Source organism: Adiantum capillus-veneris, chromosome 7 (assembly GCF_014529385.1).
Source record: "Adiantum capillus-veneris isolate H3 chromosome 7, ASM1452938v2, whole genome shotgun sequence".
Classification (NCBI taxonomy): domain Eukaryota; kingdom Viridiplantae; phylum Streptophyta; class Polypodiopsida; order Polypodiales; family Pteridaceae; genus Adiantum; species Adiantum capillus-veneris.
In genome coordinates this window covers 18387390-18409830 of record NC_140937.1, presented here as the reverse complement: position 1 = coordinate 18409830, position 22441 = coordinate 18387390, and the positions used below count along the sequence as shown (strand labels likewise).

Sequence of the window (22441 nt, the reverse complement as noted above, 5' to 3'; positions counted from 1 at the left end):
TCTCTAACTAAAGCAAAAAAAGAACATAAAGCTTTAAGCAAGCACACACATAAAGCTTTTTACGGAGCTGCTGATGTAAAAACCAATTTGTCTCTCTCTCTCTCTCTCTCTCACTAACGCACACACACACACACTCTGCGATGGTACCGTTGCTGTAAAAATTGATTTCTCAAACTATCTCTCTCTCTCACTAACACACACACACACACACCCACTCTGCACACAGTACCGCTGGTGTAAAAATCGATTTCTCCCTCTCTCTCTCTCTCTCTCTCTCTCTCTCTCACACACACACACACACACACACACACACACACACACACACACACACACACACACACACACACACTGCGAGTAAAATTTGATTTCTCCCTCTCTCTCTGTCACTAACACACACACACACCCACTCTGCACACAGGACGAACTGCAAAAATCAATCATACGCATACTCTGCGAGTAAAATTTGATCTCTCCCTCTCTCTCTCTCACTAACACATACACACACATTCTCTGCACACATGGAAAACTGCAGAAATCAATCATAGGTGCTGCAAATTTCTGTTCAACAAGAAAATATAAAACCCTACATCTCTCGATCGTAGGTACATACCACCCTGTGTGTGTGTGTGTGTGTGTGTGTGTGTGTGTGTGTGTGTGTGTGTGTGTGTGTGTGTGTGTGTGTGAGAGAGAGAGAGAGAGAGAGAGAGAGAGAGAGAGAGAGAGAGAGAGAGAGAGAGAGAGAGAGAGAGAGAGAGAGAGAGAGAGAGAGAGAGAGAGCTTGGCGATGGCTGCACTACTGTCACCGTTGCCTTTGACCTGCAAACCTACGATTTGTATTTCATTTGTAATGTACTTGAGATGCCAGACACCACAAAGCTTCCATGCAATCACTGGAAGTCACATCGATTTTTTGTTGTGCTACCTGAATCACTACCAGTCATTTACTTTTTGTTGCGCTGCCTGCGATCTCTTTCTTTTGCTGCGCTGCTTGCGATCTCTTTTGATTCCAGTTAATCCACGATTTTTAAGAAATCGTGGGCACATACTGATGCAGATGTACATGATGTACTTGATGAGGAAAGGGCTGAAAAATGAGCAGGCTAGAGGTATGCCAAAATGGCTGGTGCACACTTTGTGTGACAGTAAATTGGATGCACCTTCGTCTAGTCGTACTCATTCAGGCTCTCGCCATGCATCTTATGCATTAGATTGTTATGCTTTGGCTGTGTCTAGCTTACATGATGTTGAGGAACCTCTGTTTGTTTATGAAGCATAGAATTCAGAAAATTGGATGGCTGCCATGCAATCAGAATATGATGCACTTATAGAAAATGACACATGGACTTTATGTGATTTGCCTCGTGGCAAGAAGGCCATTGGTATGAAGTGGGTTTACAAATTCAAATGCAAGCCGGATGGTGAGATCGATCCGCCATAAGGCTTGACTTGTTGCAAAGGGTTATGCACAACAAAAAGGCATAGATTATGAAGAGACTTTTGCTCCCACTTGTCGTATGACTACTGTGCGTTTTCTATGTGCATTGGCAGCTCATTTTGGTTGGGATGTACATCAATCAAACATTGTTACTGCTTTCTTGGATGGTGACATATTTGAGGAAGTTTATGTAACGCAGCCTCGCGGTTTTGTCATAAAAGGACAAGAGGACAAAGTGTGCAAATGTAAGAAGGCTTTGTATGGGTTGAAGCAATCTCCTTGTGCTTGGTATGAGAAAGCTGACACTCATTTGGTCAAACGAGGCTTTCGTAACAGTCCAACAGAAATCACATTGTATGTAAAGCGTGAGGGTGATGTACTTCTCATTGTGGTTCTTTATGTCGATGATTTGCTGATCACTAGACCAAATGAGAGACATATTGCTGACTTTAAGGCTGATTTGAATGCTACTTTCAAGATGAAAGATTTGGGGCTGTTGCATCATTACTTGGGTATACAGTTTAAGCAGTGTGATGGTGGTATTACCTTGTGTCAGAAAAGTTACATACAGACATTGCTATGTAAGTTTGGACTTCAGGATTGCAAACCTATTGCCACTCCCATGGAAATAGGTTTGAAATCAAGTATTCATGATGCTGATGTCACTCTTTACCAAACTGCTATTGGATGCCTTATTTCTGTATGGAACACAAGGCCATATATTCAGTTTACAGTCTCACATGTCAGTAGATTTATGCATAGCCCAGGGTCTAAGCATTGGCAGATTGCCAACATGAATTTTTTGCTACTTGAGTGAAACTTTACATCTTGGCTTGTTTTATCCCAAGGGGGGATCATTGCCACTAGATCTACATGCTTTTTTGGGACTCAGATTGGGCTAGTTGTTTTGATACACGAGTGTCCACGACTGTTTTTTATTTCATGCTCAACAGTTCATGCATATAATGGATGAGCTAGAAGCAACCTACTGTGGCCACTTTGAGTTGTGAGGTTGAGTACAGGGCAGTCTTCACAGCTACGGTTGAGTGTGTATTTCTCAGACGCCTTATGGATGATTTGGGTGTTGGACAGGACACTGCCAACACTATCTACACTGACAGTCAGAGCGCATTGACAGTTGCAAGGAGCCCAATTTTTCATGCTCACACAAAGCACATTAAGGTGCATTACCACTATGTCAGGGAGAGGCTCTCAACAGGAGAGATCAGCTTGGCTTATGTTCCAACACAGGACAACCTTGCAGATATTTTCACAAAGGCATTGTCTCGTGAGAAGCTTGAAGCTTTCCGCAAAGCTTTGGGCTTACTCCCCTGTGTGGGATGATCATGTCCTCAGGGCATGGCACTTCCCTTTACTCATGTGCCAGCTCTCGTTCACTGCATCACTTCAGGGGAGATTTGTTACCATATACATGTGGTAGTGATGTGTGTGAACACACTAGGACTGCCGGGGCATTTTTTTCCCTCTTTAGGAGGTTTTTCCCCCCGAGCATTGTTTATACGCCCATCACTCTAGGGCTATCTATCTTTCCATTGCACACTAAGTAACACACTCTCTATTGTGTGCCTTGAACTTCCTTTGTCTTCTCCAAGATGTGTGCGTTTCTCTGCAACCCTAATTCCAACACTAAGCATAGTTGGTAGGTGGAAGTAGCAAGTTCATCCTCCCTATGGAGTTACCATATGGTAGCTAAGTGTAGTAGCTAGGTGGAAGTAGCGATATTGTTTTTTCCAATCACTTTCATTGCTATTTGAAACTAGTTGAGTCTCAGATGCCATGCACTTACCATAAAGCAGTTTAATACCATCAATACACTAATATTGAGAAGGTATTCCAATTATGATCAGTAAATATGGTTGAACCAATTAAAGATTGTTAGCGAAATTAGTCCATGAACAAGACATATACAAGGTTTAGGCTCAAGAAAAAAGAATGGTACAAGTTGAAAATGATGAAATTGCTATAAAAATGGCTTGCTTCTACTTAAGTTCATCCAATTTAGAGAATTCTATCATATATTAATACTTTTTCCTCCAATTGGATTCTATTTGAAGTCTTGAATGACTCAATATACATATGATTGATACAAATCGATTATATTGATTTTGTTTTAGTGTGACAAAGTTAAACAAGATACAAATGCACACCACATGGTCCCAAATCTTCTCAATGTTGACTATATTGGGTGTAATTCCACACCCACTTACACTCCATGCAAAAAAAAATTAGATGGTATAAAAGCGGAACTTTTGTCAGATCCAGTTAAATGCAATCAAGTGCAAAATGGATGTAAGTACGCTTAATTGTATCCGTTTTGTGCATTGAGCACAATTAAGTGCAAATTGACCTTAATAGCATTTCATTTTGCATCAAGTTCAATTCACTAAAAATGAATCTCACTTGCATCAAGCCATGACTCATAGCAATCAACTTCAATGTTATAATTTGTGCCATTGATGCATGAAATCTATAAGTTTTAGGCAACTAAAGTTTTTTTACCATATTACCTTTTTTGCGCACCTCTCTCGGACTTTGTTTCCCCTTATTTCCCCCAATATTTTTCCTCAAATGATTGGCCGAGTTGTTCTCAAACTGATGAAATGAGTGAAAATGGTGCACATTAATAAGATGAAATATTGTGATCCAACTTGCATACAAGCACTATTTCAATCAATTTTTCCTTCATTGCCCTTGTTTGTGCCCATTTGATGATAATGAGACTTTCTTGTTTCTAAGTTGTTGCACTTTGATCCAATTGAGGGCCTTTTTGAAGTGAACTTGGTGCCTACTTTTTGAATTATTGATTTCATTTTGCATTGAATTCAATTTACTACAAATAAATCCCACTTGCACACATTTGTGAGTCATTGTGATAATTAGTCCCGAAATTACATATCAGATTGGTCCAATTGAGTCTCGAAGTGGTACACATTAACTATATTCACATCAAAATTGATTTAATTCTAAAATCAATTTCTATCAAAAAGACAAGTTTGGATTGAATGGCACTTGATTACAATTGTTTGGATATGGTCATTGTTAATTAAATCAAATCACGAGTCATGAATCACGATACTCATACATCTACATCATACATATACCTATGGGCTTTAATAGCCTTAATAGCACTAAATCATATCAATTACGTGTGATTGCATTGAATTGCATCATACTGACCACATAGGATACAAATTTCCTAAAGATGTACCCAATTGGGCATAATGTCACACAATCACACTCAAATTGGCCCATTTGCAATAGAATCAACTCAAGTTGGATCCAATACCAAACCATTGTACTTATTTAGGTGAAAATGTAGATAATTGCAAACCATTGCAGTCGAATTTCTTCTTGATGTACCAAATTGGATAATTCTAGAGTGTTCATTACATAAAACTTACCTTTATCTTGTGTGTTAAGCGAATCTAATGAGTAATATATACAACTCCCTTTAGAAGAATCCAAATAGAATTTACTGCACCAAATTGGACTCAATTGTATTTAGGGTCTTAACGTCAAGGACAATGGGTGACAATGTCTCAAGAATAATGTTGTTTGAGCAGTGCCAAAAGCCACTTACTGACTTCTTACAAAGTGAGACGATTTGTTTGTCTTGGAAACAAATAGTGTTAAAAGAAATATTTTGTGTGGTTATAAGTTAGCTTTTGATGTACTTTATCAATGACCAAATAGACTTAAATTGAGCCAATGGTAATCAAGTGGATCCAATTCTCTCAAATGACCGATACTCAAAATAATACAATTTATCAAATACATGATGTACTTTGCTAGATTTTGATTACACTTGATAAAACATCATTCACCCTCAATGATACTAGATGCAACCTTAGCTACACACTATTGCAATTGGATATTGCACCGATGTAATCACTTCAATCAATTGCATGCAAATGGATCACCGTAATGTAGTAAGTTTCATTCAATGCTCAATTCAATGGAATCTAGTTGCACTTAGCTAGATTTCATTGCACCCCACTCTATTTTTCTCAAGAAGTCAATTTACACCCAAATGTTGTACTCGATTGCAGTAAATGAGCCAAAATGTGGAAATTGGACTCAATTTCACTGCCTTGATGTAAATGGGAGGAAGATATTGCCTTGGTTGACAAAATTGCAAGTGTGTGGTCCAACATAGCTCAATTGCATTAATTTGGGTGCAATTGAGTCAATGTTGACATGGTATGGACCTAGATAGACTCAACTAGGCCCAACCGCATTTGAGCACACTAAAACCAAGACTTAATTTACATTTTATAAGACCTCAATTACACAAAACTGAATTAAAATGCACTCATTTTTCTAACAATACTTAGTTAGACTCATCTAGTTAGATCTACTTGTCATCCACATTGGTTTGTTTGTGCTTAATTGTTCCCAAATCCACCAAAATACTCAATAACACTTAGTTGGATACAATTGCTTTCAATTTCACTCAGCTGGGCCTCATTTGGACTCAAATGGATGTTATTGATCTCGAGTTCAATCAAAGATGTGAGTGAGCTTTTAGAGTGCATGTTCTACAGTCATTATACCAAAGTTCCATTGGGTGACTATTTAGTACCTTGGTTTTTGTTGGTTTTGAAGTTCATAATCACCTTTAAAGATCCTTCAAATCTCTAACAATATTAAAAGTATTGTTTCTTTTCTTTATCTATATCCTCCAATGACTCAAGATCCGAGTTAAATTTCAAAAATATGAATTCATGCTACAGACAACTATAAATTATAACCCCTCAACATGTTTTAACAATATTTACATGTGTGAGGCACAAAGAGTAATTATGTGTTGCAACCTTGTTCCTTTGGTGCTACATGGTGTAGATTATTAAAATGGAAATGGAACAAGATTTACTCATTGTTTAAGATATGGAGATGTCTATAAACCTTAATTCACAATCAGTTGCTAACATTATTGTTCCACTTTCAAATACAACAAGTAGTGTCCTATGCTATGTACCAAGCTATGGTTTCAATGGTATAGCAATGCTTCAAGAGAAAAGCTTGCATCATCCAAGACCCCTTGCGCTATTAGCTACTTAGCTTCCCACCTCTCAAGTGAACCCATTCTCTTTAGTGGTTAGGAACCCTTATATTCATCCTCTCTATCATAGTATCTTAGTCATTTATACCTTCTCTCATGTGGATCATGTCTACTGCAATATCCATTATCGTTTTGATCAACATCTCTTCACAACAACTTCTACCATCGTGTCACTTGTCGTGTTTAGTTCTGTTATCATGTCTACCATTACCACTTCTTTGTTGTTTATCTTCTTTCAACTTAGCTTCATAGCCAAGCTCCTTCGTGTCACTTGTCGTGTTTAGTTCTGTTATCATGTCTACCATTACCACTTCTTTGTTGTTTATATTCTTTCAACTTAGCTTCATAGCCAAGCTCCTTTTGTATATATTTGACTCTGCCATTGTCATCACGGATTGAAAGCATAGGGAAGGCCGTTCTGTTTGTGCAATATTTAGCCCAAGATTTAAAAAGCTTTTTACACACTGGACAATGGACACTTGCAATGAAAAAAAGCATGGCATGCATTTGCATCGTCCGAGCCTCTTTTGATGGATGATTGGAATTATGCCAAGTGAAGCATGCAAACCAATTAATTGTTTTTTGCTACGACAAGGCCAACCAAGCATGAGTAGTTCAAGACACTAGGTTTAATGTGTTTTTAACCAACTAAAATTGAAAGTTTTTGGCTGGATTTTGATCTTTCTTTGAAGAAGAATAGACAAAATTCTTCAAGTTTTACAGGAACATGCATTTTGTCCTTAGGATGGGTTTAGATGATCCGACAAAAGGCATCTCCAAAGGGGCGTGGTTCCACGTGTCACATGCGCATTGGGCACACTTTTCAGCATAGATTTAGAGATTAGAGCTTGAACCCGCATCAACGACGTGAAAGGCCCGCATCAAACCTTCACGTTGTAACTCATTTGATGCTACATTGTCTTTGTCTACCTATTGTGGACAAACTCCCAGTAGCGTGGAAAAAAGGGAGCGCTTTCCGTTGTTGCTGTCTGAACCCGCCCTTATTGGCACTGTCGTTAAGGCAAGGACTATGGGGAGGAGTTTTGCACCCATGGCTATAAGGGGATTGCCCAATGAATACTTGACGTGTAGTTAAAGTTCAATAGAGACCATTCCTGTGTATTATGCTTCTACCCCTCATCCACTTAACACTCCATTGAGGACCTCCACCTCACGGTCGTAAATTGAGGTGGCTGGCACGAGTTAATGGCCATAAGGTTTTTTTTTTTGTATTTTCGAGGTGCCATCTCATGGTTTTTGGCCCGCCATCAAGGGGCCTTTTTACAATCTCTTTTTTCTCCAAATAACATTGCATGAGCTGTTTTAGAAAGAGCTAGGGTTTTTCCTTCTATCTAGCTACCCACCGCTTGTTTTAGAAAGTTCATGGCCCTTGGTCTCCATGGCCCTTCATAGTCAAGTATTGCAACGATATGCCGGTGCTATAGCTTAGACAACAAATTCACCTCTGACTGGAACTCCCTTTGCCCCTTACAAGCCATCACACTTATCTCCATTCTCTTCACCGTGCCGACATCAAGACGCCCCTTGTACACAGAGCCAAAGCCTCCCCTTCCCAAGTAAAATTCTGTGCTAAAATTGATGATTTCCATTTGGAGTTTGTGGGCCTCTTTTCATCATCATTTCCTCTTTTGCAATGGTAGCAGACCATCATAGAGGCTAGAGAAATAAGGGTCATGATAATAGCAATTGCGATGGGTATGGCATTGGGCAACCATGTTTTTTTCCTTTGCCTTTGTTGCTACTTGCAGGTCCATTAGATGAAGAAGAAATGGACATGTTGATGGATGGATTCCCTACAGTATTAATGGCAACATTGTGAGTGAATTTTGGTAATGGACCAGTGAGGTTATTGTTGCTCACGTCCAGGTTTTCAAGAAAGAAAGGCTAGCAAGAGCCGACGGCACCGCACCAACGAGGTGGTTATCATTCAGCTTCAAAGTGGTGAGGGATGTTAGCTATGCAATGATTGGGTTAATTACATCAGAATTGGCCAGGTTAATAACCACAACATTGCCCTTAGAGTTGCATAAAATGTTGATCTAGGATGCACATGGATTATCACCACTCCAAGAGCTTACCTATTTGGGTAACTAATAGAACCAATGAAATCAAGAAATGTGAAAACCTAGGAATTCCACCCCCATCGTCTCTTGGCAAAACAGATTGTTGTGGAATGTGAACTTGGCCCCTATGTGCGGTAGCGTAACATCAAGCTAATTGTTCTCCACATCAAAAATGATGAGGGGTAGTGTCGTATATATGAAGGGGGGATGGGACCCACTAAATTTTTGTCGCTCAATATGAGATCACTCGATGGGATTCATTTTGTCAAATTTGGAGGAATAATACTTGATATCATGTTTCCAACGTCATTCAGATTGTCTGAGAGCCTCGATCCAAATTGATTATTTGCTTGGAATCGTTGCAAGCTCGATGGGCCTAAGGCACTCGGAATTCCACCTCCTAGCTTGTTATAGGCAAGGCTCAACACACTCAAGCTACTCATGCTACCTAGAAATAAAGACATCTTACCCACCAAGCTTGTATGAGTGAGGGCAAGATTAGTGAGGAAAATCGATGCTCGCAACTGTGTAGGAAGAGACCAACCTCCTTCGGCAGATGAGGAATTGAGAAGCAGGTTTTTGTGCATGCACAACTACTTGACACTTGGTAGATTGCTGAAGAAATCCCACGGAATGGTGTCAAAGTTGTTGTCATTCAAGTAGCATTGTAGGCTACATAGTCCACTTAGAGAAGGAAGGGGTGGACGATCGGGATTTCTTTGTAAGCTACACTTCAAGTGCAGCATGAACGGCGGTCCCATGGTTCTTATTTCTCTAGTGGGACAACCTACAGTCGAGCTTGTGCTCGTAATGCATTTGCCCTTTTTCTTTTGCTGGTGGTTAGGTGCATTGCTACGTGAAAGGTTTGCCGAAGGCCTCAGTGTGATTCCATGCTGTTGACTACGTTTTGAATCATATTGTTTGCTGTGTTCTGTTTTTTTTTTTAAAGCATGCTCAAAGATTTGTAGATGGCAGGAATGTGTTCTTTTGCTGACGATGAGGTGCATTTACTTGTACAAATACATGAAAATGTTTTACACAGAAAGATGCATACAATGCTTATATATTTATGTGTATAGATAGTCTATTATAAAAATCTCAGTGTGATTCCATGCTGTTGATTGCATTCTAATAGTTTTTGAAGCATGCTTAAAGATTTATAGATGGCACGAATGTGCTTTTCTGTTTTGGATTTTAATAGGGACATGTGGACATCCTAACTTTGGTATGTTGTGATAAGTTTCTTGCTTTTGTAGGCTAGTACTTCTTGTGTCCACTACTTCGATGCATGGGCACGTGGTCCATCTCGGCTTTTGGGGCTTCTTCTTTCATTTATTGTCGTGTTTGGAGAGGTTTGTTGCTGATGGTTGTATCGTTAGGTTTTACTCTGTCTCACGTTATCACTTGCATATGTTGCTTATGTGGCCATTGACAATTGAGTGGGTGGTAAAGGGATCTAAAGGCGGGCTGGTTGAGATATGCAGCAATTGTGGATTGAAGGACTTCTAGTCATGTGTTTTCTTTTGCGGGACATTGTTTATTGTGTGTCCGCTTGGTTTGTGTCCCTTCGTTTGTGCATGATCTTTTACGTGTGCAATGCTTAGTGTTTTTTGTTTAAGGGACTTTGAGGGTGGGGTTTTGTCATGTACGCTATGTGTGAACATGCTCAGCTCACATTGAGCACTCCCTTCCCCCTTTTTCTTTCTGCTTGTCCCTCTTCTTTCCTTCTTCTCTGTCTAAAAAATGTTCGTGTGATTCAAAAATGTTGGTTCACCGTGTGTCACGAGCCTCTTGAGGCATTCCCAGTGTCGATCCCCCACCCCCCACCTTTTTCTTCCCCGCTCTGTGTGTGTGTGTGTGTGTGTGTGTGTGTTAAGTGAAATTTTCTCTCCTCTACCTCGGTGCCTTTAGCATTGCAACCTTACATCTTGCACTGGTCTTCCCCTGTCCTCGCTCTTTCTCCCCCCTCCCTCCCTCTTCTGCCACCCCTCCCCCCATCTCCATCTCTCTCTCTCTCTCTCTCTCTCTCTCTCTCTCTCTCTCTCTCTCTCTCTCTCTCTCTCTCTCTCTCTCTCTCTCTCTCTCTCTCTCCTTGTTAACTCCGTTTGATCTTAAAAGATGTAAATTGTGCATCATTGGTTTTCTTTATAGTCTCGTGCTTTATGGTGGGTTGGTGGTGCAATATAGCCAGTCTGCTAAAAGAAAATGACATTCACTTTCCGTGCTCTCTCCATTACTATTTGTCTCATGTGTCACTACTCTATGTTGGATCGGTGCTGCAATATAGTTTCTTATTGCTTCAAAATTTCATTGAATCCCCCCCCCCCCCCCCCCCCCCCCCCCTCTCCCTTTTCTGATCCCCTTTTCTTTGTAAATTTAGTTTGGATGATTGGTGATAGAATCATAGTTGCAAAATGTTCTCAGTCTTAATATTTGTTTGTGTCATGTAGACAAAGCAAATAAGCGTGCTGAAATATGGCCTATAGCCGTGGTGGCGTACAAAGCATGGAGATTGACGGTATGGAGTATGGGTGTTATGGTGTTCTTCGTGCTTTTGGTGTTCTTACTTGAACATATTCGTTTCGTAGAGCCAAGAAAAAATGTTAGCCTTGCACATTTTGTACATCCAAAAAGTGGAACTTACAAATGTAAATGTGTACGGATTGATGTGAGTGAGTCATCTGCAAGCACGCCGAGAACTTCTTGCAAGCGTAGTGTGTACAGTGAACCGAACTTCATTATCGACCAACCATCTCTCTCAAAAGGCAAAGGGCAAGCTTGCAGTACATTAAATTCTACCTTCTTTGAAAGCCTATACAAGATTGGTTTATCTTTTGTATTTTGAAATGTCCCATCTTTTAGAGTGCTTTTTTTTTGCGAGCTTTTCATTTCGAGCTTTTTCATGAAATGTTAAACTATTTTGAGCTTTTTGCTTTATTTAAAGCATTTTTCCATTTTGTTTCAACATCTTTTACATTCTTGCAATTCACTTAGAAATATTCAATAGAACAATATCACCTCACATTGAATAATTAAATGCCTCAAACTTACTCTCTTTAAATATGCTAGGCTAGAGAGAGAGAGAGAGAGAGAGAGAGAACATTCAGAGAAGTCCGTATTCAAACTTACTCTCTTTAAATATGCTAGGCTATAGAAAGGAGAGAGAGAGAGAGAGAGAGAGAGAGAGAGAGAGAGAGAGAGCGAGAGCATTCAAAGAAATCCTTATTCAGACTTAGTCTCTTTAAATATGCTAGTGTAGAGAGAGAGAGAGAGAGAGAGAGAGAGAGAGAGAGCATTCAAAGAAATCCCTATTCAAAACAAAGCTTAACAAGGTGTCTGCATTAGTGTTTGGTATGGATGTTAGAAAGAGTAGATAGTTCACAAAAGCATTGCAATCAAGATCACTTCAAGAACATGCACAATAAAACCCTAGATGTCCTATGTCAACATTCTTGAAACAAAAAATAGAGAGCGTGTTCAATAATTGTTTCAAAAAACTATGGATGTGATACTAAACTCTCTTTTCCACATATGGACCACAAACCACCTTTTTGAGACACTCCTCATAGACTATGTCATCCCCCTCCAAGCACAAACAATATCCATAAACCTCACCACATGCCTTGCCAAGACCTCCACATCCTGAAAACACATCTAGTACATAATCTGAGTCATCCGTGAAGGTTGCAAGGAGCCATCTACACATGAAAATTTAAAATATGTAAGTCATTTTTAAACTATAAATTAAAGCTCAATTTACATTAAAATGATTGTCTTCTCACCTGTAGAAGTCGGGTGACCTCTCTGCTCCACCTCTGATAGGCATATCAAGAACAATGGTGCGTTCTTGATGCTCCTCCATTAAAAAGCTTCGTGATGCAGGAAACATGCGAGGAGAGACTTTCTCCCCTGCCTCCCTATTGTATGTGGGTATAGCAACATCCACTCGACAAAAAACTCCCACCGTGAGATCAATTACCTACATATAAGCATACATTGTACACATTTGAATCAAAATCAAGTTAATAATGCAATCTTTCACAACAACATGGTATTTTGATTCACCTCCTCTAGGGTATCTGGGTGTCTATATCCCCCATTACATATGAGAGTCCATGTGCGATGAAGTCGTAACCCAGCCTTTATAGCATGGGTAATAATCTCTCCAATATGTATTGCAAGACATAGAGTCACGAAAAAACCTTCATCTGCCAAGAAAGGTTCTGCTACATCCATCACACCTTGCACAAGAGAAGGCAAAAATATATTCCATTATGGAATCTTTTTGCTTAATCCACCTTTGAAAAGATGTTTAGAATGAGTTTTTCAAGTGATATGGATCAAAACAAAAACTTTGAGTAACCTGCTCGAATTGGGACTAAAAAATCCACCAACAAAGAAGTAGGGAAATAGGCAAAGATAAGACGAAACACCTCACGACAAGGTGCTCCACAATGGTGATACAAGCCAAGACTTTGAGTGCTCAAAATTTTTTTAATGCTACACACAAAACGTTTGTTGCTTAGTACACCATCCACCTTGAACATTCTATTGATGTTGATAACACAAGCCACAAAACCTTTTTTTTACCTTTGAATGGAAAAATCATCAACATTAGCCATATCAACTAGAAGAGCATCTACCACAGTCAAAAATTGAAAGCCTACAATTTTTCATTAAAAATTTATCTTAATTACAAGTAATATAGAATTGTTTTGCACTATCAAAAAAATAAATATTTACCAGTAGAAACTTACCGGTATTCCATGAGGTTGGTCGCCTTGATGAAGTTGGTCGCTCCATAACTGACTCAACCACTATTGAAAGGCTTTTTTCACTTCTTTCTTTAGGCATGTCAATCTTTAGCCCTCCTAATGGATAGGTTGTTTTGTTGTGGTCACCCATGTTTGACCCACTCGCATGATTTTGGTGCTCTCTTTGAAGAGGTAGTGAGTGATTTCTTTCTTGTGTTCTTTGTGAGCCCCCATCCATGGTCAAGTCATGATTGTGATCCATGTCTTCTAAGTTCTTTAAAGAAGCAGATTGGTTTTTATCGTTGTCTTTATTCTCTTCCAAAAACTCTACCACAAGAAAATTTTAATGATATAATGAAAATTAATTTAGCATTTACAAACTCAGTCATTTATAAAAAACTAGAACATACTTTCTTATGCATTTTTTCATGCATGAGAAAGAGAGAGAGAGAGAGAGAGAGAGAGAGAGAGAGAGAGAGAGAGAGAGAGAGAGAGAGAGAGAGAGAGAGAGAGAGATCAAATGCTAACGAGTTCAAGGCTGGTGGATTTAAATGATAATAGGAAAATTGAATATCATAATAGAATAATATAATAATAATAATATGAGAATTAACTTCATGTAAAAAGAAAAAGTATTATACTTACTTGCATGTAAGTCTAGTTCTTGCTTTGGGATCACCCCCAAAGGGTAGTCCAACCACCATGGGCAAATTCTGCACTCCCACATAGAAATACCCTTTTCTACCATAGAACCGGGATACATGGTATTTTCATCCTCTAGCTTTGACCAATCTTCAGTAACCATAGGCATAGTAGCAAGTGTACCATTTAAAACACATTCACACATCCATCTACACCATAACAACATTTAATCTCTTGAGAAAAATAATTTTAATAAGAGCCAAAGACTTTGTTGGATCATGTAATTGCACCTGTATAAAATCCTTTTACAAGACTCTTGTAGCTCAGGCATTTTGGACGAGTCCCCGGCACTTTTAATATCTCCTAAAAGTTGAGGAAAAGCTTGCAAGCCATGATTTCTTAATTGCACCTATGGTAGTCATTCAAATCATAAAACAATGCAATAAAATCCACATTTATTAGGAAAAAGTGACCAGTTTAGAAAACAACCTTGAAAAAAGCTTCAAATCCATCTCGCAATTTGAACTCTTCAACCTCCAACCTTCTTATTATCAACAAAGCTTCATCATGCATGTGAGCCCAATAAAATTCTTTTCTAATGTAAGCCCTAAAGTGCTTCACATCACCAAAGTGGAAAAGACTTGATCTTTGGCCTTTGTAAGACTCATCATCTCCAATATATATTTTTTCCTTCATTATAGACCAAAAATATATTAAAAACTTAAACACCATCTTATATAAGTATATTCATATACCATTCATGTAGAAATTTTTTGCTCAAGTAGAAATTTAACTCTCTTTTAATGTCACTATTTTCATTAGAATTGAAAAACATAAACAAAAAACTAGTAAAAAAGTAATGAAAAGTGTGATACCTTTCAGAAGGTAGTTTTGAGGAGCACAATGCATTTAACTTGTCTCATGTGATTTTTACCATGGATGGATCATCCCACTTCACATCAAAGAGCAACTCAAAAAATTCCTCTCCATGAACTGGATTGGCAATTGTCAAAAACTTATAATCTCTATCCTTCAATCGAGCTTCTTCTTGTTTAGTTGCCTTTTGCAATCGCCTTTCAAACTCCACCTTATCTAATCCAAGAGCTTTCAATTTTGCAGTTTCCTTTGAAATAAATGCATTAATTAAAATCATCCTTCATAACCACAACTACATTCAATGAATGAATCATAAACAATCTTAAAATATATATATAGTTAATACTCAATTCAACAATTCACCTTCCAAACTAGTTGAGAAATCAACACACAAGGAGAATTATACCAAGGAGGAACTCCTTGATATAATCTACTCTTAACTGCCATCTCTATCTCAGCCCACTTTTTGTCCTCTTGAGTGAGACGTGCAAGAATTCTCTCTTTATTGGCGATACCAAATTTTGGCGATACCAAATCTCATGCCCAAGATTTGGTTTCACTCTTGATCGTGAAATGCTATAATAAATATATAAACAAATGAAAAATAATAGTTTAAAGAGAGATTAATTTAGAAATACAAAAAGACCACAAATTTACAACTTACACATTAGTGGTGTCAAGAGCAAGCAATAGATTGGCCTCTTTTTTTTTTCTACTTCGAAAAATTGGCATCTCACACTCACATGATATTCCTCATTATCATGCCTTACTTGACAAAAGAACACCAAATTAGCCAAAAAGAAGGTACAGCTAAATCTAGCAAACAATTAGTGCATCGATGTTAATTCTTACCTTCTTTTATGCGTCGCATCCATGTTTTCAGCCGATGGTTTCCATCCCATACCAAAAACAGACGCCCTCGAAGCTCTTGCCACTCCTTATTGAGCTGATTATCAAATGAAACACTCTTAGCTAGCCAAATAGGATCCCAACTACCTTCCACAAGAGGAGTGATAGGCATGTAAGAGCCGAAGGAATCTTTCACCGACACCAAAAAAGATCCCATTGTATCCAAGTAAGCAACATTGTCAAAACTAGTAATCAACCAAGATGCAGAATCTGTAGCCACTCGTACAGCTTCATGAGCAACCAAATGACATAAAGGTATAAGTGGAGGGTTGCTTCTTCGTTTCAAGTAAAATTGACTTAACACATCCTTCATAATCCCCAACGGGATTTTTTTCCCCAAGTGTCCAGAATGTTGGGCCACATCATCCTCACCTATCCCATCAGACTCTATTAAATCTTCATCTTCAACATCCTCACCTGTTTCAACCTCCACTGTCAGCTCTCGAGACTCATCTCCTTTTATATCATCCCCACTCTCAAAATGGTTAGAACCTTCCTCCACGGCAGCTTCATCATCAACAAAGATGCATTTCCTACGTCTCTTTCCCCCTCGTTTGAAATGAGGACTACGAGTAGCAATTGCATGAGAAGATGCCTCTTGATCGAGTGGATGCCTTCTCTTGGAAGGACCAGATCTCAAGGTCATGCATGGAGAATCAAACGTTCTCTTGATTGACTTGCTGCCTCGTCTTTTGGGAGCCATAAATGTCTACATCAATAAAGATTTGAAAAAGCATTATACATCATCATCATTCAAACAATAGCTACAATCTGCACCACTTGTTAATGCCGCTACATTTCATGCCAAACACCATAATAACACGCATTTAAGTGAACTTCCATTGCATTTGAAAAGCTCCGGCCTAAATTTGTTTGAACTTGATAGAGTGTACCAAATTTGCTCCAAATGTCGATCTCCAAATTTGCTGCCCGCTCTTCGGATTTGTCTGTTGCAGTGCTAATAAAAAACCTAAGTTTAGTGTAATCCCACCTACAAATTTTGAAATTTACCTCTAAAGTTTATATCTGAAGATGAGAAAACCTACAAAATGCTGAAAAAATTAGTGTAATTTGATGTAAAAACCTTCAAATTTTTGTCAATGTACCTCTATTGTTTCTAGTTTGCCAAGATTTTGAAAAAAAAAATCGAACACTGGTCCGCTGTCCAAATATGTCTACTGTCTCTCACACACACACACACGTAATCTAGCTCTTGTAGGCAAGTAGATTGCGTCATTTGTGCTACTGTGCTGGGATGATAGACTGGATGAGACCGCGCACCTTGGATGTTGAGTAAGACAAATTCTGAGGGCGGTGAATGTTGAGCACAGTTAAAGGCAAACAGCTTGGCACGTATTTAAGCTAATGCTAGAACATGGCATTGCTCCATGTGATTGGACCTTTTCAATCATGATCCAAGCTTGCTGCACCCTTATGGAGCAAGAAGAGCCTAGTTTCAATTATGGAATATCCTCAAGAACGTTGTCGTTGGAAATTGCCCGGGCATTACATGATGATATCTTGAGGAGTGGCCACACAAGTGTCTATGTGAGTAGTGCCCTCGTGACCGTGTATGCTATGTTCGGGGATCTTGCTGAAGCGGCGTCTTTTGTAAGATGTACCATCAGGATGTTGTCTCATGGAATGCCATGCTTTCTGCAAATGTTGAGCAGGAAGAAGCAAGATGCACGAGGAACCAACTGTGAGGCCCAATAACATAACATTTGTAGTTGCATGTCAAGTATGTTCCATACTTGCAGAGAAGCAACAGGCCGCATTTGTTGAGGGCTTTGTAGTCAAAGAGACTCCTCTCAAAGTTGGGAGAGCATTACATGTTGATGCCAAACTCCATGGTGTGCACTGTGATCCCTTTGTGGGTAGTATCCTTGTGGATATGTACAGTAAATGTGGGAGCATCTTGGAGGTGGAGACTGTATTTGATGGGTTGTTCTATAAGAATACAGCACAGAACTGGTCATGTGTGTGCAGGCTGAAAAATGCCAATTTTGAGCATGACCTTGACCTCTTTGTCAAGGTTACTCACAAGATGCTAACTATCAGCCTCTAATCTCTGTTTACGGCACTTAGAAGAGCAAATAAAACTGAGCAGTATACTTTCATTGCATTAAATGTCTACCAATATGCTCTTAACATGAATCCCAAGCCCTTCTATAACTCAAAATTTAGCCAAATAATTGCCAAAATACCTCCACTTCGCAGGTTTGCAGGTACGTTGTCCGCTGTCCGCGGTGTTGAACTTCGCAGGTCTGCTGTTCGATGGTGGCCTTTGTTGAATACTGCCTATGTTGAATACTGCGCACTGGTCCGCCTGTCAAATGTGGTAAAAGGTGCGCCTGTTAAATGCTGCCGCTGGAGGGATTAAGCGTCAACCAAGTGAAGCTCCTCAACCGTTAGCGCACGTGCTTACGATTGGGGAGCTCACGCATGAGTAGCTCACAATATATTATTTTTCCCCTCCTCCTCCCCCGCACCCATGCTCCCACAACTCGGTAACCGTCAGCGCGCACGCTAACGGTTATCGAGTTGTGGGAGCATGGGTGCGGGGGAGGAGGAGGGGATCGTACCTTGTTTCACGGCTTCACTTCACGCAGGAGATGCAGCAAGACCACCAAGCAGGAGCTCCAAGAAAAGCACAGCACACAAAAGTTGCCCTTTTGTATTAAAAATTACTTCAATTATGTGAGCTAGAAAAATACATTACACCTAATCAGTGTTCGGAAAAAATCATTTTCACAAACATACAAAAATCCCTCCAAGACAAATCTACCAAGGAAATTTCACATCACTAGCCAGTCAGTGTTTTTGTAAAATTACACTATTTTCCATGTATTTTAAGCGAAATTTTCTCCTTCTTGCACTCCCCTCAGCCGGCTACTTTGATAAGGCACACTTTTCCGAACATTGCACCTAATCAGTGAAAAATAAGGGCAAACTTGATATTCTCCTGGCTTTCAGGTCAAAATTTGAAGCTTTTGTCGGTGATCACACTAAAATATTGTGTAAATTTTTTGATGATTAACGACATTTTAAAATCTAAAATTTTCGGTTTTCACAAACATACAAAAATCCCTCCAAGACAAATCTGAACCGGTGATCACACTAAAATATTGTGTAAATTTTTCTATGATTAACGACATTTTAAAATCTAAAAATTTTCATTTTCACAAACATATAAAAATCCCTCCAAGACAAATCTGAACCGGAAATTTTACATTACTAGCCAGTGTTTTTGCAAAATTACACTATTTTCCATGTATTTTAAGCGAAATTTTCTCCTTCTTGCACTCCCCTCAACTGGCTACTTTGATAAGGCACACTTTTTCCGAACATTGCACCTAATCTGTGAAAATAAGGGCAAACTTGATATTCTCCCGGCTTTCAGGTCAAAATTTGAAGCTTTTGTCGGTGATCACACTAAAATATTGTGTAAATTTTTCGATGATTAACGACATTTTAAAATCTAAAAATTTCAGTGTTCAAAATCCAAGGGGTATTTTTACAATTTCACACGCTTAAAATACACTGTCTTTTGACCTACTCATAAGAAGATGAACTCATTAACTAAAAAACTTGAGATTTGTGCCAAATATTATCGAACATTGTGGTTTCTTTATACACCACTCATAAGGAGGCGAGCTCTATAACCACTGCTTGACAATCTCGACTGTGGGTTTTTTCGGCCCACTTTTTTTTTTAACAAATAAAAAAACATAATAATGAACAATTATGCCACTTGCATAAAAACTTACTTAAAAACCATTTGTCCACGTCCGTCTCTAGATATTGACCTCTTTACTAACTGCTTATTTCTCTCTGTCTTCTCCACCTTGTTAGCATGGATGAAAGAGCATCCATCATCACCTGGACAATAGGTGATCAAGAACTTGAACGAGAGGTTCAACTTAGAGATGGAAAGCTCCTCCTTAGTGCATATTTCTTGCAAAGTCTACTACCACCTCACAGAAAATTTCAAACATTGAATGCACTAATACAGTTTGGATCTGAAGTCACCCTTGTTGAAACACCATCTCACTTTGATATGGATGGCCATCAGCATTTCATTCTTGATGCCTCTTTATCAAAAAGATATGCTATGATGCATACAGAGAAGGAAACCAATGATGTGGAAGACTCAGAGGATACAAACTTACTGAATGCAAGCGCTTTCTATGTTGAAGCTATCAAGATACCAACCCAAGGATATTTGCACACAAATTTGCAAAAACAGCAGGAGAATTATATTGTCCTCGATAGCAGCAGCGGTGATGAGAAACTGTCAAAAAAGGTTAAGAGTGTGGTGGACTGGATATTATCCTTTTCAACATCTCACCAATTGAAAGACCTAATGAAACAATCTCATGGGCCTGTGAAAGTGGAAGAACTACCTAGAGAATACAACGGGAATCTTGTGTTTGAACTTCCATCAACTTTTGGCAAATGTAAGTCAATGAGTGGCATGGAGCAGAAATTTGATGGACATACATGGACGCGCCCCCAAACAACCAACATGTCCATTGCGTGTCCAGTTCAGATGAGTTATTGTTTGGGCTCCTTGGAATGTCATAGAAATGTTTTTCAGTACTATTTAAACAATAAAGAATTCAATAATGCATATTTTCATGGATATTTAGATAAACCAATAGGAAAAGGTTACCGTGCTCAGCAAGACAAGACAACGATTACATGTCATTATTGCGACAAGGTTGTCACTTGTCAAGCTATATGTCCATGCATAATTTACTATGTTCTGCCAAGGGATTGAAACATGTCAAGATTGGTAGTGCATGTAGGCCACCATGAGCATGATGTGCAGAAAGGTACATCTCGTGCTGCCATAGAAAAAATACGAGGATTAGTCCAAACAGTGTTGAAGATTGATAGGTCTAGTGGTCCTCGAAAAATTCAAATGCTTGTGGCTTGTCAAGTTCTGATGGATTCACTCATTCTTGACAAGGGACATTCTATGGGAGATGCAGAACTTAAAAACTTTCTAGAAGAGATGATGCCACTTGTGCAAAACCAAAGGTAAGGAAACATTATTTTTGTTAATATTTATCAGTATAGTACTTAAAATTATTTTTTCTAATGCATAACAGATTAAAGAGTATCATTGCTTCAGAAAAACAACAAGGGTCAGTTGTAGTGGGAGATGGATTTGACAATATTCTCTTACTGAAGAAAAAATGCTTGTTCCCATTTTTTCATGGGAGTCGTTTTCCTGGCCAAGGAGGACTTCATGATAAATGTTTTGTTTTTAAGATGTCCACCAAAGGTCCTAGTTCAGGAGTTGATTTAATAAGACGCATGGATCGTTCTGGTCATGGAGATCTACATAATGCTTGGGTCCATTTTGACTATACGCATCGTGTTGAAGGATGGTCAACCATGTCATGCTCAGTTTATGACCCAAGGTGATAAATTTCTAGATGTATATAAAAGTGATAATTTAATCATTGACTAATATGTCTTACCATGCATACTTTTTGCCTCAGCATGAAGAGCTTGATGGTTATTGCAATATGTGAGACCAAGGAGGAAGATACAGAGTCACAAATATTATTTTGGAAAAGTCTCAATTCTGTTATGGTTGAGAATGGATATTCAATTGCAAATTTCACTGGGTTTATGGCAGATGAGGCAGGTGCCAATTGGAATGCTATTCGAGCAGTCTACAATGGAGGAGCAGACAATGTAATGGAAGGTCGTGAAAGATCATGCTTGTTCCATTGGGAGCAAAGTCTCCAAAAGAAAACAAGAGCACTCATTCCAAATGAAAAAAAAAATGGAGCATATTTCTTTGTGTGGAAAATGGCGAACAAGTAACACTTCTTGGAAGCACAAATGCAAGCTAGGTCAATAAAGAGATGGTGGTATGAGAATGGTGTTCCAATAGAGAATTCGGTGCCTTTGAAAAATTGGTTCTCTTGGTGGGAAGATAGAATATCACATTGGGGGGGCATTGCCATAAATGTGAGTTTTTTTTTTTGTATAAATCTCACAATTATGTAGTAAATATTGTGAGCTAATGTTGTGAACTAATGTTTCTAATCTTTCAGGATGACTTGAGCCCATGGGGTCGTGTTGATATCCCTACTACAAACTTATGAGAGATGTTAACCCTCACGGCACACGGACACCCTATGATCTATAAACGTTGTATTATTTAGAGTCAGGTACCGGGCTTGTCGGTCCAATAGGGAAAGGTAGAGTGATCGCCAATGAGAGGCGCACTTTAACTTGGACATTCAAGGGATTAGTTGGTTAAGCATGGGCGCCCAAGTGTGAATGGGGTGAGCTCCTATAAAAGCCAACTAAACCTAATTTTTACTCATTCTCTCATTTGTGCAATTGAAGAGTGCTCTTGCTCCATCTCCATCTTCTTCTTCTTCACCTCCTTGTGTGTGTGTGTGAGAGAGAGAGAGAGAGAGGGAGAGTGTGTGTGCGATCGAGCATTACAAAGGCACGACGGCGGCGAAGCGGTTGAGCGCGGCACGACTGCAGCTTCTTCTTCATCGCGGCGAGGAATCCACCACGAAGGCGAGCGTAGAGCGGTGAGTGACACACCCTTTGTTTTCTTGAGCTTGCTAGTTTAGGCTTGTTGTGTGCTTGGAGCCGTTTGTGGCTCGCATACGGTGTA

The 22441-nt window shown here is 39.1% G+C and overlaps 1 protein-coding gene and 2 pseudogenes across 1 annotated transcript; 1 reads left to right on the top strand and 2 right to left on the bottom strand.

Moving 5' to 3' along the window:
- Window positions 1–7870: 7870 nt before the first annotated feature.
- LOC147453510 (receptor-like kinase TMK4) lies at window positions 7871–9363 on the bottom strand (annotated as a pseudogene).
- Window positions 9364–11077: 1714 nt separating this feature from the next.
- Window positions 11078–22441, top strand: part of LOC147453508 (uncharacterized) — a 53077-nt pseudogene continuing 41713 nt past the window's right edge.
- On the bottom strand, window positions 12114–16486 carry LOC147453509 (uncharacterized). Its single transcript, XM_086517151.1, has 6 exons — window positions 16156–16486; window positions 14289–14361; window positions 14118–14207; window positions 12668–12689; window positions 12385–12581; window positions 12114–12300 (listed from the first exon to the last, which is right to left on the bottom strand). The coding sequence occupies exons 1-6, from the start codon at window positions 16484–16486 to the stop codon at window positions 12114–12116; spliced, it is 900 nt and encodes a 299-aa protein (XP_086373277.1).